Source organism: Trachemys scripta, chromosome 2, assembly GCF_013100865.1.
Source record: "Trachemys scripta elegans isolate TJP31775 chromosome 2, CAS_Tse_1.0, whole genome shotgun sequence".
Classification (NCBI taxonomy): domain Eukaryota; kingdom Metazoa; phylum Chordata; order Testudines; family Emydidae; genus Trachemys; species Trachemys scripta.
Genome location: NC_048299.1, coordinates 246944167 through 246958140, shown reverse-complemented (window position 1 = coordinate 246958140; position 13974 = coordinate 246944167). Strand labels below are relative to the sequence as shown.

The following is a 13974-nucleotide window of genomic DNA, read 5'->3' as shown; positions in this document are numbered from 1 at the left end:
ATAGGTCCTGGGGGAGCGTTTGAACTCTATCATATAGTAATGGCTAAATTCTAGGGAAATGACAAATAAATTTTAAGTGTTTATGTGTATTTATTTTTTTCTTTCCTAAATTTGGTTAAGCCCTCCCCTTACAGTGATGTTAAGGGGTTTGACTTAAAAAGATAGGTAAATACTATCTTCTCTGGGGAGGGTTGTGATAATTAATTTACTTGTAATGCAATCTGTAAGTGCTGAAATTCACTAGAATCCAAACAAAATCTCCAGCAGTTGGAAGCCAAGTATATTTGGTGATTTGTCTGTTACCCCACTGTTTAGATATTGATAGCTATGCAGAGATCCCAGCACAATTTGTTGATAATTTATATTCAAGTAATGTCTAGAGCCCCAACCAAGATCAGGACCCCCTTGTGCTAGGTACTGTACAAACACTTAAGGTATATCTACATGGCATGTTGAATCCAGGCTCTGATCAGGTTTGAGCCCAAGCCCCCCTTCTGTCCACAACCACTCAGTCTGACTTGGATCAGCAAGCACTCTGGTCTTGGGGTTCCAGGATCCTGCTGGGGGAGTCAGAGCGTGAGTCCTGCTGTATCTCAGATCCAAGCCTTGTCATTTTGCAGTGTGGATGCAAGTCAAACTGCAGATCAAAATCAAAAGATCTGCGTAGTGCAGTATGGATGAGTTAGCATGACTTTGATACCTTTATTAAATCCAGAGGTCAATACAATTGCTCTAACATGGCTAAAAAACCTAAATAATAAGCAGTTTACTACACCTAAACAGTAACAAAACATTTATAAGCATTTGATCAAGATACTTACGAACAGGTTAAAGCCAGGGGTTATTAGTAAGGGCTCAGATTTTGTCATGGATATTTTTAGTAAAAATCACAGACCAGTCATGGGCTTCTGTGAATTTTTATTTATTGCCTGTGACCAGTCCGTGATTTTTACTAAAAATATCCCTGACATAAGTGTCCAGCACCCACAGTGGCTGTGCTGCTGCGGGGCCCAATCTCCACCCTGGTGGGTGGGCAGCTGCAGGAGGTCCACCTGCTGTCCCTCTGGGCTGGGCTGGGCTGCTGCAGGGTCCCCCTGCTGCGGTTGGGCTGCTGGGGTGGGGGTGGGAGGCTCCTGCCACCACCGTGGCTGGGCAGCTGTGGGGATCTCAGCCATCTGCAGTGAGTGGGAGCTCCGGGGTCCTCCTGCTGCCCAGCAGCCAGGAGCTGTTGGGGTCATCCAGCAGCAGCAGCTGAGAGCTGCAGGGCTGCCTGCTGACAGCAGTCCAACCCTGGGGCAGAAAACGTCAGAGAGGTCTCTGGAAGTCACAGATTCCGTGACTTCTGTGACATAATCATAGCCCATAATCATAGTGATTAGACCCATATTGGTTGGCTCCACTGCGGTGATGCAGGTATTAGCAATAAAGCCTCTAAGAGTTTTCTTTCTTATGCCCTTTAACAAACAAGTGATGTCATTGCCAATTATTGACTTCAGCTGAAAGCCTGTTTGAGACAGTTCACCCTTATTTCTAGTCTTAATCCAGATAATCGTTACCACCACCTTTCTTCCCAAGGCCTTTCTTCTCCTCTTCCTTGCTGCTCAGTAGTTTTTTTCATTGCACTTAGGTTCACATAGATTTTTAACACAGGTGTACTGGTTGGGATGGGCCATGTTGGCTCATTTGAAAACAGATTCTTTTTGTTTTATTTAAAACCATCTCCAGTCACCCCTATGGGTCAGAGGCCTTCTTTTTAGAAGCTTCCCCTTATCTCATTAGTAAAGCTAAGATGATGTCATGGATTTCATGACTTCCAGAGACTTCTGAAACATTTTCTGCTTCAGCCCCAGTGTAGTGGGGCTGGAACTATCAACTGCAGCAGGGCTCAGGCTTTCATCCCACTGTCAGCCCCATTTTGTCACAGTTATTTTTAGTAAAAGTCAGGAACGGGTCATGAGCTTCTGTGAAGTTTTGTTTGTTTCCTGTGACCTATCCTAGACTTTTTCTAAAAGTAATTGTGACAAAATGTTAACCTTACTCATTAGTTAGTCTTTCAACCAGACATCCTCCCTACTTTATTACTTCTGGCCTTGTAACTTATTATTTTCAAGGCTTTCCTTGTACTTGCTAGTGAGGGCCTTTCTTTACAACACACACATGTCCTTAATCAAACTCTAATTCTTTAATTTCATATTTATTCTACACAGGATTAGAACCTAGGTCCTCTGAATCCCAGTCATTACCTTAGTCACAGGACCATCCTGACACCACGCAAGCAGCTGAGCTCCCTGCTTCTTTCAGTAGAAGGCTGTTGGTAATTGGAAGATCATCTTCATTTTAGCAGATAAGGCCCTTGTATGGCCAGGTCACGGTCTTACAGGTGCTGAGGGAAATCTGAAAAAGGAGAAGTACTTATTGTCCCAATGCTAGTCTCCATGCTGCTGCTGATAAAATGTTATTGTTCCCACTGTTTTGGAATGTCCTTCTCATCTTCTTTTCCCACTCTGGGGTTTGCTTTGAGATCTCCTCCATCGTTTTCCAGGTTACTTCCCTCTTGTATATGCCCCCTATTCCGAAGCTAGGTGGATGGGGAGTTGTGGGGTGAATGGGTGGAAGACAGTGAGGGGCAGGTTAGTAATTGCACATTCACTCCTGCAGGCTGTCCTTACATTGGAGGATGTTACCCTGAGGTGAGTCCCCAGAAGACATAGAACGATATTGTTAAAAAAGACAATGGGCAAACTGGGAAAATAAGCTGCACCTCTGTTTGCCAGGATGGTGCCTTTTAGCTAATGCCGGAGAAGAAGGGAAACACAAGCTATATGGACAGCCCTGAGAGAGCTGCATTGCCTTACAATGCGCATGCTAACAGAGAGCACGCTTGGATTGAAATTCCCGTTTATAAACACCTGTAGATCAGCAGAGTGCACTGCAAAATAAACTTTTTCAATAATTGGTTTGGAGACACAGCATTACCAGTGTTGAGGAAATGATTTAAAATGCCTTGCAATCTCTAGACAGAGAAGGTGGGTGAGGTAATATCTTGCATCTTGCAATCTCTGTGCATTGTGGAATGCCTCTGTAGACTGACTTTTGGCAATGTACCTCCATAAAATTTAATGTACCTAATGTGTTCTTAAACCCCATATTCGTCATAGAGATATGCTTATGATATGAATATGGCATAACTAAGATACGTTTTGTGCAAGATGGGTCATGTGAGGCATCATTGAAAAGGTTATGATTTACTGAATGTAATTCAATTTGTATGCATGTATCATTTCTATATCTGAAGTTAGAAATATTAACTATATAATAATTACAACTGTGTTTTCACCTGGAGAACGCCCACCAGGCAGTATGCAGTCAGCCTGAGTGGGCTATTAGGAAGGACAATCGGACTTTGAAGATACTAATCTCCGTCCTTCCTGAGAAGTTTCCTGGGATGCTGCATTGACACTGCAGGATCATGTGATCATTTCACCTGATACAGGATACCATCTTGAAATGCTGGTACTTGTCCATGGGAACGGGGTGGGGGTCAAACTAGAAAACAAGATTCCCACCATATGCAAATCCTATTTAAGACTGGGTAATGAATGAATCGGGGCTCTTCTCCACTGCCCAAGAAGTAAGACTACTGAAAACACCTGAAGGATCAAAGGAACTAAGCTGGGAGAGGCAGGGGCTGAGCCCAGGCGAGAAAGATCAGCCTGTAAAAGGAATTCCTGGTGATTTAAGCTGCAAGCAGTGTAGTTTACCTTCAAGAAACTCTGCAACCTGCTTGAAACAACATTTAGGGTGAGAAATTATTTGTAGCGAGTATTCCTTAGGGTGTGTCTATGCTGGCAGAGTTCCAGTGCCGGCAGTTACAGCACCGCTCAGAGAGGGCTGAAGGAAAACCGTTGTGTGTTCACACTGTCAGCTGCCTGCACAATAACGTGTTCACACTTCTTGCACTTGCAGCGGTATTTGGAGCGGTGCACTCTGGGCAGATATCCCACAGAGCATCTCTTCCTCTTTTCTGCCGCTAAGAGTTGTGGGAAGGCGGAGGGGGTCGTGGGGCATCCTGGGTCCTGTCCCAATGCCCTGTGATGCATTGCTTCGCATCTCAGTGCTTCCGTCCACATTTGGTGCCATCTTTCAGTGGTTTGTGTACTGCACGCGCTGCGTCTTAGGTCTGCAGGAATGGATCACGCGTTGTTGACTGGTATGTTGCTATTTCTGACTAACACGTCACAAGTGGCAATGGAGTTATTCCTTAAACTACAAAGACAAGAAGAGTGTGACATTGATCTTGCCATGCATAGCAGCTCCGACACAAGATTGCTTGTGGCATTCACAGAGGTGCTGACCACAGTGGAACGTCGCTTTTGGGCTCGGGAAACAAGCACTGAGTGGTGGGATCGCATTGTGATGCACGTCTGGGATGACAAGCATTGGTTGCAGAACTTTTGGATGAGGACTGTGTGATGAGCTTGCCCCAGCCCTCTGGCGCAAGGACACAAGAATGTGAGCTGCCCTGCAGTTGGAGAAGTGCGTGGCGATTGCACTGTGGAAGCTGGCTACTCCAGACTGCTAGCAATTGGTCGCTAACCAGTTCGGAGTGGGAAAGTCGACTGTTGGACTTGTGTTGACGGAAATGTGCAGGGCCATTAATCACATCCTGCTCCAAAAGACACTGACTCTGGGCAATGTGAGTGACATTGTGGATGGGTTTGCAGAAATGGGCTTCCCTAACTGCAGAGGGGCGATAGATGGCATGCATATTCCAATTCTGGCACCAGACCACGTAGTCACCGAGTATATTAATCGCAAGGGGTATTTCTCTATGGTTCTCCAGGCGCTTGTGGATCACTGTGGGCATTTCATGGACATTAACGCAGGCTGGTCCGGAAAGGTGCATGACGCATGCATCTTTCGGAACACTGGCCTGTTCAGGAAGTTGCAAGCAGGGACTTTCTTCCCAGATCAGAAGATCGCTGTAGGGAAAGTAGAAATGCCAATTGTGATCCTGGTAGGCTGGACCTGGCCGATGACAGTATTCCTACGCTTATAGGTGCGTGCTGTATGCTCCATAATATTTGTAAAGGGAAGGGTGAAAGCTTCACTCAGGGCTGGACCGCTGAGTTTCAGCGCCTGGAGGCTGAATTTGAACAGCCAGAGACCAGGGCTATTAGAGGGGTGCAGTGCGGGGCCATAAGGATCAGAGATGCCTTGAAGCAGGAATTTAAAGCCGAAAGCCACTAATATTTGTTGCTATGCTTGGGAGTGCAGTGCTTGTAATGCTAGGAGGTGATTGTGATTGGTGCAGACGATGCATTATGAAGGTTTAAGAAAATTTCCTGTTGCTTTGCAGGGCTCTGTTTGCTTTCAAACCAACACAATTCTTTTATTAAAAAACAACAACCGGAGGAGAGAGACAGACAAAAAAAAACTACACCAGCACTGAGGGGAATGGAGGAAGGGAAGGTCCCAGGGGAAGGTGGGGTCCCGGGACAGTTAAAGATTTGAGTATGTCCAGGTATCATATGCAGCCTTGTCCTTTGGAGTACAGTGCAGCGATGTATTGTACTTCAGCAGGGCTAAACTGCAGAGGGACGGGTGTTGAGTGCAGTGGGTAGTAGGAGGCCGCAGTGCTGGATTGTAACGGGGGAGGAGTGGAATGCTGCGGGTACAGACTGGAGCCAGGAGGTTGATAAGAGTGTGTTGGCGGTGTCTGGGGGGGCATGGGAAAGAGTTTTGTGGCTGCAGGGGATGTCGGTCATGGAGCTGCTTGGTTTGCAGTGCTAGTAGTGCTTGGAGCGTGTCCGCTTGGCGCTCCATAATATTTAAGAGCTGCTCCATGGCTTCATTCTGGCGCACCGCATTCTCCTTTTGGTCCATCTTCTTGCTGTCCCGCCACTCCTTCAATTCCTGTTTTTCAGCTGCAGAGTGCATCATGACCTCACACAGAAAGTTCTCCTTAGTTCTTCGTGGCCGCTTTCTAATTCTGTGCAGTCATTCAGCTGTCGATAACAAAGATGGAGACTGGATTCCCAAGGTCATATCTGTGAAGCCAAACGCAACATTTTACAGCAGCAGTATTGTTTGCAACACACAGACCACTGATTTAGTGATTTAAAACTCAGCCACTATTCACATACCTGTCCCTAACTGGCTGACCACAGGCAAGCACAGATGAGCCACAAGACCCCCAAAATGGTGAGTAGCCGCAGGGACAGGAGAAATCTGTGTTCCCAGACTCTACTGTACACTGGCCACATGGTTCTTGGGGCACCACATTTTCCACAGGCTGTGTTCATTATGAAAGATATCTCGTTGCTGAGGGTGAGCAGGGAATCAACGGACGGTCTTCTCCAAGACTGTTTGTGCGGCTCGCCTGTGTGCAGCAGTGGTGTGTCCACCTCCCCCCACCCCCAGTGATGGCAACGTGGCATGGGAAAGTTACACTTAATGGGGTTAAGAAACAAAGCAGCTCTGCCAAAGAACCTGCGGCAGTGGATTGCCCAGTATCTCCATGAGAGTTCCTGGAGATCTCTGAGGCAGATTCCTGTGAAGTGAGGGAATCAATCAAGAGCCTGTTCTGGCACTCAGACTAGGCACGTGGTAGTACGCGCATCATACAGACACAAGCCTGCTTTCTGCAACCCTTCTGCCCCCAACAACTCGCTTCAGCAATTCCCCAAATCAAAGCCACTTACCAGGGGACTCCTCTCCTGTTTATGCTTCGCCAAGCTCCGACAGCTGTGACTGGCTAGTCTCCTCCAGGGTAGAGAAGAGCTCCTGGCTGCATGCATCGCTGGCCTCCGAGTTGTCCTTCGCCTCTGGGTCCCTCTCCCGCTCCACATCCTCGTCCAAGATTTCATCCTCCTGGCTTGGTCCACTCTCGACTGGCACGTGAGCCAGTGAGGTATCCATAGTGGAGGTGGTATCGCCACCGAGTATCACGTCCAGCTCTTTGTAGAACTGGCAGCTCATGGGTGCAGCAATGGAGCGGTGGTTTGCCTCCCACGCCTTGTGGTAGGTGTTCTGCAGTTCCTTCATTTTGACCCTGCACTGCAGTGTGTCCCGATCCTAGCCCCTTTCTGTCATGCATCGTGAAATCTGTCCGTAGGTATCATAATTCCTACAGCTGTAGCGCAGCTGGGACTGGACAGCCTCCTCTCCCCAAATGCTGATGAGGTCCAGCAGCTCGGCATTGCTCCAAGCTGGGGATCGCTTGGTGTGTGGAGCAGTCATGACCACCTGGAACGATGCTCTGAGACCATTGCACGCATCACCGAGCAAACAGGAAGGGGACTTTCAAAATTCCCAAGGAATTTACGGGGTGAGGATGACGGTTGGTCACCTGAGGGCAGGGCAGTAGAGTTCAAACCAATGACCAGAGAGGCAAGAGCAGGCATTGTGGGACACCTCCCGGAGACCAATCGCAGCGCTGTAATCGACCAGGGTGTCTACTCTCGCATCGCGGCTCTGTAACCCTGGCGCAGAAAGCTGTATGCCTCTTGTAGGGGTGGTATTTTTACAGCGCTGTTTCTGTGCACGAAGTGGCTTGGTAGTGTGTACATCTCAGGAATTACAACACAGAAAGCTGCTTTACTTCACAGAAACTTTCCAGTGTAGACAAGGCCTGAGCGTATTAAGCTTAGTTTGCGTGTTTTATTCGCTCAGTAATCTGCTTTAATTTGTCTTCCATCCCTTATAATCACTTAAATTTTATCTTTTGTAGATAATAAACTTGTTTTTTGTTTATTCCAAAACCCAGTTTGTGCAATTCATGATGGGGGAGGGGGGGAGGCTTGCATATCTTCCTCCACCTTAAGGGAGGGGGTGAATTTCATGAGCTTATGCTGTATCGATCTCTATACAGCGCGAGACAATGTAATTTTGGGTTCACATTCCAGAGGGTGTGTGCACCAGAGTGCTGGGCAATTCCCTGAGCTGGGTCTTCCCACACAGAGCTGATTGCAGACTGTGTGATTCTACAGGTGGGTGTGTTCCTATATGCGTGTGCATTAAGACAGGGTGAGGGAGCCCAGGCTGTTGGAATGGGCAGGCTCATTGGGACCCCAGCACAGCAGGTGGCACCACGAAAGGGGGGGTCCAACCCATCACACCTAAATCTCAGTGCATTGGTAAAACTATGATGCAAAGTAAAATTTCTGCTGCTTCGTTGGTTCCTGTATCTGCTGCTACTGTAAATGTGCTTGCCATGCAATGTGTTTGATCTTTTTTGATCCCTGTGATACTGATGATTGTGGGATTTTATACTTCAGGGAAATAAAACTGTATAGCTTTAAGTCTCTGTTGTGGGTGCCATTTTGAGTGGGGCAGGGCAGCGTTTAAAGGTTGAGCAGGCTGACCTTCAACATTGTAGTGGACAGCCAGTACCAGAAAATGTTGTTTAAATCCCCCTGTACAGTTTTATTCTGTTACACTATGTAATACTTCCTGGTAGAGTTCTCCACCACAGCAGTTTCAGGGTGGCTGTCCATATGGGGTTCTTGTATAATATCCAAATCCTCTGGGTCAGGTGTCCAGTGGCTCATAGTATGGGCAAGGTGGTAGGAGCATTACCAGTGGTCCTGTTCTTGTCCCTTGTCTTCAGGTACTTTTGCCAGAACTCCTTTGTTTTGATATGGCACTGGAGCCAAGTCTGGGAGTGTCCCTCGCAGGCATTTGCTTTGACAATGGCTTTTAGATGTTTGCATTCTGGTGACTCTCTTATGCAGTTATAACTGGATGTGCAGCTCTCCAAAGAGGGCAGTCAAGTCCAGGAGCTCTGCTGGGGTCCACACGAAAGTACCAAGGTACATGACTGCTATAATGGGAATATGAGCCTGGGAGCGTGAACTCACTACTTCCTGGTATCAAAAAGGGGCACATCTGGCTACCCATCAGCATTTAAATAGGAGGATGACATCCAGTGAAGATGAAACCTGAGCAGTCGAAGGCACACAGGTACACAGACAGGTTGATGCAGGTATAAAGCATTGCAGTCTGGTAGCAGTGGGAGGACTGCCACAATTAGAGTAGTTAGGAATGCATCCACACAAACTCTAAAGTGGGGGGAGGGAAACCTCAATGTAAAGTTTTTCCTGTTCCAAACAGGGTTAATTACTGCAATCTGAGACGCTGAATAATGTACTTAAAAACAGTATGTGTGGACATAAGGACTTTAATGGGAGCAAACCAGAGCTAATCAGGTGTAACATCCCTGCGTGGACAAGCCCCGAGTAACTGTGCTAGACACAAACTGGTAGTTTATGTGATCTTGCATGTGTATGTGCGTTCAGTTCAATGTTTGCTCCATGAATCTTGAAAATGCAAGTTGGGTTTCTCCATCATATTGCACATACTGGAGTAATAACGGGGAAGCAATCCTCTGAAATGACACTGCTTTTTCTTTAGGGTTTCTCTTCAGATGCTATTGAAAATGACTTTAAACCAAATGAAGAACCTCTTCTCAGAAAAAATCCTCGTAGATTTGTCATCTTCCCACTCCAATACCCGGATATATGGAACATGTATAAAAAGGCACAAGCTTCCTTCTGGACAGCAGAAGAGGTGAGTGTGATGTTCTATTCGGGACACTCAGAATTGTAAGCCACGGTGTGATCTCTCTGCCTCAGCAAGTCTCAGCCTTGTTGGAGATTAGATTGTCAACTCCCTGTCACTCCAGTCTGCCCTTGAGACTCTGCTGGTCTCAACCTTGCCCATGCAGTCAACAGTTAGTGAACCCCAGAGACGTCTCACTGTGATGCTCACAGAAATTAAGTTTGCTGCCTTCGAAGAGAGAGTGTACACACCAGCCTGTTAGGTTATCTGAAGACTCACACTTCACTTTAACGTACACCACTGGTATTGTTTTGTAATAAAACAAGAATGAGTTTATTAGTAAAGAACAGAGATGTAAGTGATTCAAGTGGGGTTCACAGGGATCTGCTATGGGTCCAGTGTTGTTGAACATATTTATTAATGACTTGGATATAGGTAGAGAGAACATACTGATCAAGTTTGCAGATGAGACAAAGTTTGGTGGGGCGGGAGGGGGTTGCCAATACTTTGGAGGATAGAGCTAAAATTCAGAAGTATCTTGATAAATTGGAGAACTGGGCTATAAACAAAATGAAAATCAGCAAAGGCAAATGTAAGGTGCTGCACTTGGGGGAGAAAAAACAAATGCATAAATACAGAATGGGGGAAAACTGGCCTGGCAGCAGCACTGCTGAGAAGGAGCTGGAAGTTGTGGTGGATCACAGCCTCAACATGAACCAGAAATGAGGTGCTCTTGCAAAAAAAGCAAATGCAGTTTTAGGTTGCATTAACAGAGGCATAGAGTGCAAGTCATGGGAGGTGATAGTTCCACTCTACTCAGCGCTGGTTAGGGCTCAGCTGGAGTACTATGTCCAGTTTTGGTCATCAATGTATAGAAAGGATGTAGAGAAACTGGAAAGGAACCAGAGGCCAGCAACAAAGATGATCAAAGGGATGTTCAAAGGAATGCAAGCCATACGCACAAAGGCTGAAGGGACATGGGTATGTTTAGTTTGGAAAAGAGGAGATTAAGGGAGGAATATGAGAGTGGTCTTCAGATACTTGAAAGGCTGCTACAAAAAGTATGGAGAAAAGTTGTTCTCTTTTGCCACAGAGGGCAGGACAACAGGCAATGGGTTCAAACTACAGCATAGCAGATTTAGATTAAATCTCAGGAAAAACTTCCTAAGTGTAAAGAACAGTAGGGCAATGGAACAGACTGCCTCAGGAGGTTGTAGAAGCTTCTTCACTGGAGGTTTTCAAAAGCAGGCTCGATATCCATCTGTCTTGGATGGTTTAGACACAACAAATCATGCATCTTGGCCAGGGGTTAGACTAGATGACTCTTGTGGTTCCTTCTAACCCTATGATTCTATGATACTAAGCAAGAGAAAAAGACAGGTATGATTGCAGACAAAACAAAAATAAAACATGCTTTCGAGTGTCTAAAGTTTAACAGATTACAATCTTGGTCTGAGGCAATTTCTCATCTATTGTCAGGTTCCAGAGACTTCAGTCCACATGGTTGACGGATCCACCTTTCACAGATTCCAAGAGCTTTGGTCTCTTGTCCCTTACGTGAGGGATTAATAGCTTTTTTGTTACCCTTATATTTCCTGAAGTCCATTGTCTCTGTCTCAAGAGCCAGGAAGTCTTTCTGGGATGCAGAGTCTGTCCCCTGGCCTGCTCACTAAACTCTCTTCTCCATTCTTGTTAGCGTGATAGCTTTGTTTATCTTATGTGTAAATGTACTCTTATTGTCCTCTGCCTGTAATCAAGTGGGTCAGACAGGTAAATGGACATTTCTTTATCTAGGGCAGGCAGGGTTTGTGCACTGCTTTCCAAAGACATTTTAAGAATGTCTATTTCTAGTACACATATGTAACTCATTGTACACAACCCGTACATACATCATGCAATGATTTTTCAGGACTGGCATATGATCAGTTTAAATATTATACCTTACAAGGCACCTTTTAGATACATATTATGATCACACTGTGATGGGGTTAGTGAGTGTGTCAGGCCTGATATGCGTTGCAGTGTGGTGGTGGGCCCTCTGCCAGTGTGCATTGAGGTGTTTTAGGGACACTGTGAGTATTATGGTCCAGTGAACAAGGCCCACAGTTTAGGAGTCAGGAGAGCTACCCCAGCCAGAATTCACAGCCTTATAGAAGAGTAGATATGTAATGCTTTCTTATTGTCCAACAGTAGTCTTGTGGGAGAAATTAGATGTCACATAAAGAAAATCCTTTTCATTTTAAAGGCTCGTTGCAAAATGCTGTCTTTAATTGCAAGTATCCTTAAAGACACATTGGAAAGGATCTTTGTTTTTTTGACACACATTGAGGTTTTGAAATCTTGCCACTTTACAGTGCGGAAAAGTTTTTGCATTTACAGTGTTGTATGGTTCAATATATAAAGTCATTTTCCATTTCTATAGTGTCTTTCATCCTAAAGTGCTTCACAGACTGATGAAGAGCGCTATGTAAAAGTAAATTATTCTACTCTCCCATTAGAAATATCTTTGCGGACACACTATAGTATCAGTCATCTAGTGGTCATTCTAGTGACTCTAAATGGTGTGCATATTCTCTGAGTTTCCAAAGATCTGTATTTGTGTGGGGAGGGGTATCATTTATAAGCTGAAAAGCAATTAAATTACAACATGGTGGCAGATACACTACTGTACTTCATTGCTTTCACTGTTTGGTTTTAAATTCAATTACAAATGTAATAAAATTCTCTAAACGTTTTCAAGTTTAGTCTCAGATAACTTCCATCATCACTGATTTGCTTAAGCTTCTTCTATTTTTCTTCATGAGTTATCAACATTAAGGGACAATAATATTGTATTTTTCTTTCTTTTTTACCATAAGGTTGATTTATCAAAGGACTTTCCTCACTGGAACAAGCTGAAATCAGAAGAAAAATACTTCATCTCTCATGTCCTGGCTTTTTTTGCAGCCAGCGATGGAATTGTAAATGAAAATTTGGTAAGGCATCTTTACAATGAGCCCATTTCTCACGAGTTACCATTCATTTGGCTAGCAAAGACTCTTCATTTTAATTTTGACTTAACAATAAAGAGTCACTTGATTATATTTAGTAGTTGCATTTTCTCTCTTGCACGTAATCTCAGTTTTGCTTAGACATCTGAGCAACCTGTTCTCCTTGGGCCAATATTTAAGACATATTAGGCCTTTGATGGGTTTGGGCCCGTTGGGGTGTCACCTGATGTGCTGGGATGCACCATAAGGTGGATAGAAAGCTGACTAGATCGTCGGGCTCAACGGGTAGTGATCAATGGCTCCATGTCTAGTTGGCAGCCGGTTTCAAGTGGAGTGCCCCAGGGGTCGGTCCTGGGGCCGGTTTTGTTCAATATCTTCATTAATGATCTGGAGGATGGCGTGGACTGCATTCTCAGCAAGTTTGCAGATTACATTAAACTGGGAGGACTGGTAGATTCGCTGGAGGGTAGGGATAGGATACAGAGGGATTTAGACAAATTAGAGGATTGGGCCAAAAGAAACCTGATGAGGTTCAACAAGGACAAGTGCAGAGTCCTGGACTTAGGACGGAAGAATCCCATGCACTGTTACAGACTAGGGACCGAATGGCTAGGAAGCAGTGCTGCAGAAAAGGACCTAGGGGTTACAGTGGACGAGAAGCTGGATATGAGTCAGCAGTGTGCCCTTGTTGCCAAGAAGGCTAACGGCATTTTGGGCTGTATAAGTAGAGGCATTGCCAGCAAATCGAGGGACATGATCATTCCCGTCTATTCAACATTGTTGAGGCCTCATCTGGAGTACTGGTGTCCAGTTTTGGGCCCCACACTACAAGAAGGATGTGGAAAAATTGGAAAGAGCCCAGCGGAGGGCAACAAAAATGATTAGGGGGCTGGAGCACATGACTTCTGAGGAGAGGCTGAGGTAACTGGGATTGTTTAGTCTGCAGAAGACAAGAATGAGGGGGGATTTGATAGCTGCTTTCAACTACCTGAACGGAGGTTCCAAAGAGGATGGATCTAGACTGTTCTCAGTGGTACCTGATGACAGAACAAGGAGTAATGGTCTCAAGTTGCAGTTGGGGAGGTTTAGGTTGGATATTAGGAAAAACTTTTTCACTAGGAGTGTGATGAAGCACTGGAATGGGTTACCTAGGGAGGTGGCGGAATCTCCTTCTTTAGAGTTTTTAAGGTCAGGCTTGACAAAGCCCTGGCTGGGATGATTTTGTTGGGGATTGGTCCTGCTTTGAGCAGGAGGTTGGACTAGATGACCTCCTGAGGTCCCTTCCAACCCTGATATTCTATGATTCTGCCAGCCTGGGTCCCCTTTACTTGGCCTTGCTGGGTTAGGCTCACAAGCCTCTTCCAGCCAAGCACACAAGCAGGGCCACACCCAGCTGCACAGAGAGACAGCGATCCGCTCTGGA

At 45.6% G+C, this 13974-nt stretch overlaps 1 protein-coding gene across 3 annotated transcripts in view; it reads left to right on the top strand.

Moving 5' to 3' along the window:
- Positions 1-13974, top strand: part of RRM2B (ribonucleotide reductase regulatory TP53 inducible subunit M2B) — a 35924-nt gene that overhangs the window by 1427 nt on the left and 20523 nt on the right. Inside the window, exons 1-3 of one of the 3 annotated variants that reach the window (XM_034763404.1) lie at positions 5901-6204; positions 9415-9570; positions 12420-12536. In XM_034763404.1, the coding sequence (XP_034619295.1) occupies positions 6181-6204; positions 9415-9570; positions 12420-12536 (297 nt within the window). In that variant the 5' untranslated portion in view covers positions 5901-6180. Of the gene's footprint in view, positions 1-5900; positions 6205-8735; positions 8965-9414; positions 9571-12419; positions 12537-13974 lie in introns of those variants that run through there. The other 2 variants (XM_034763405.1, XM_034763403.1) reach the window with 2 other exon arrangements.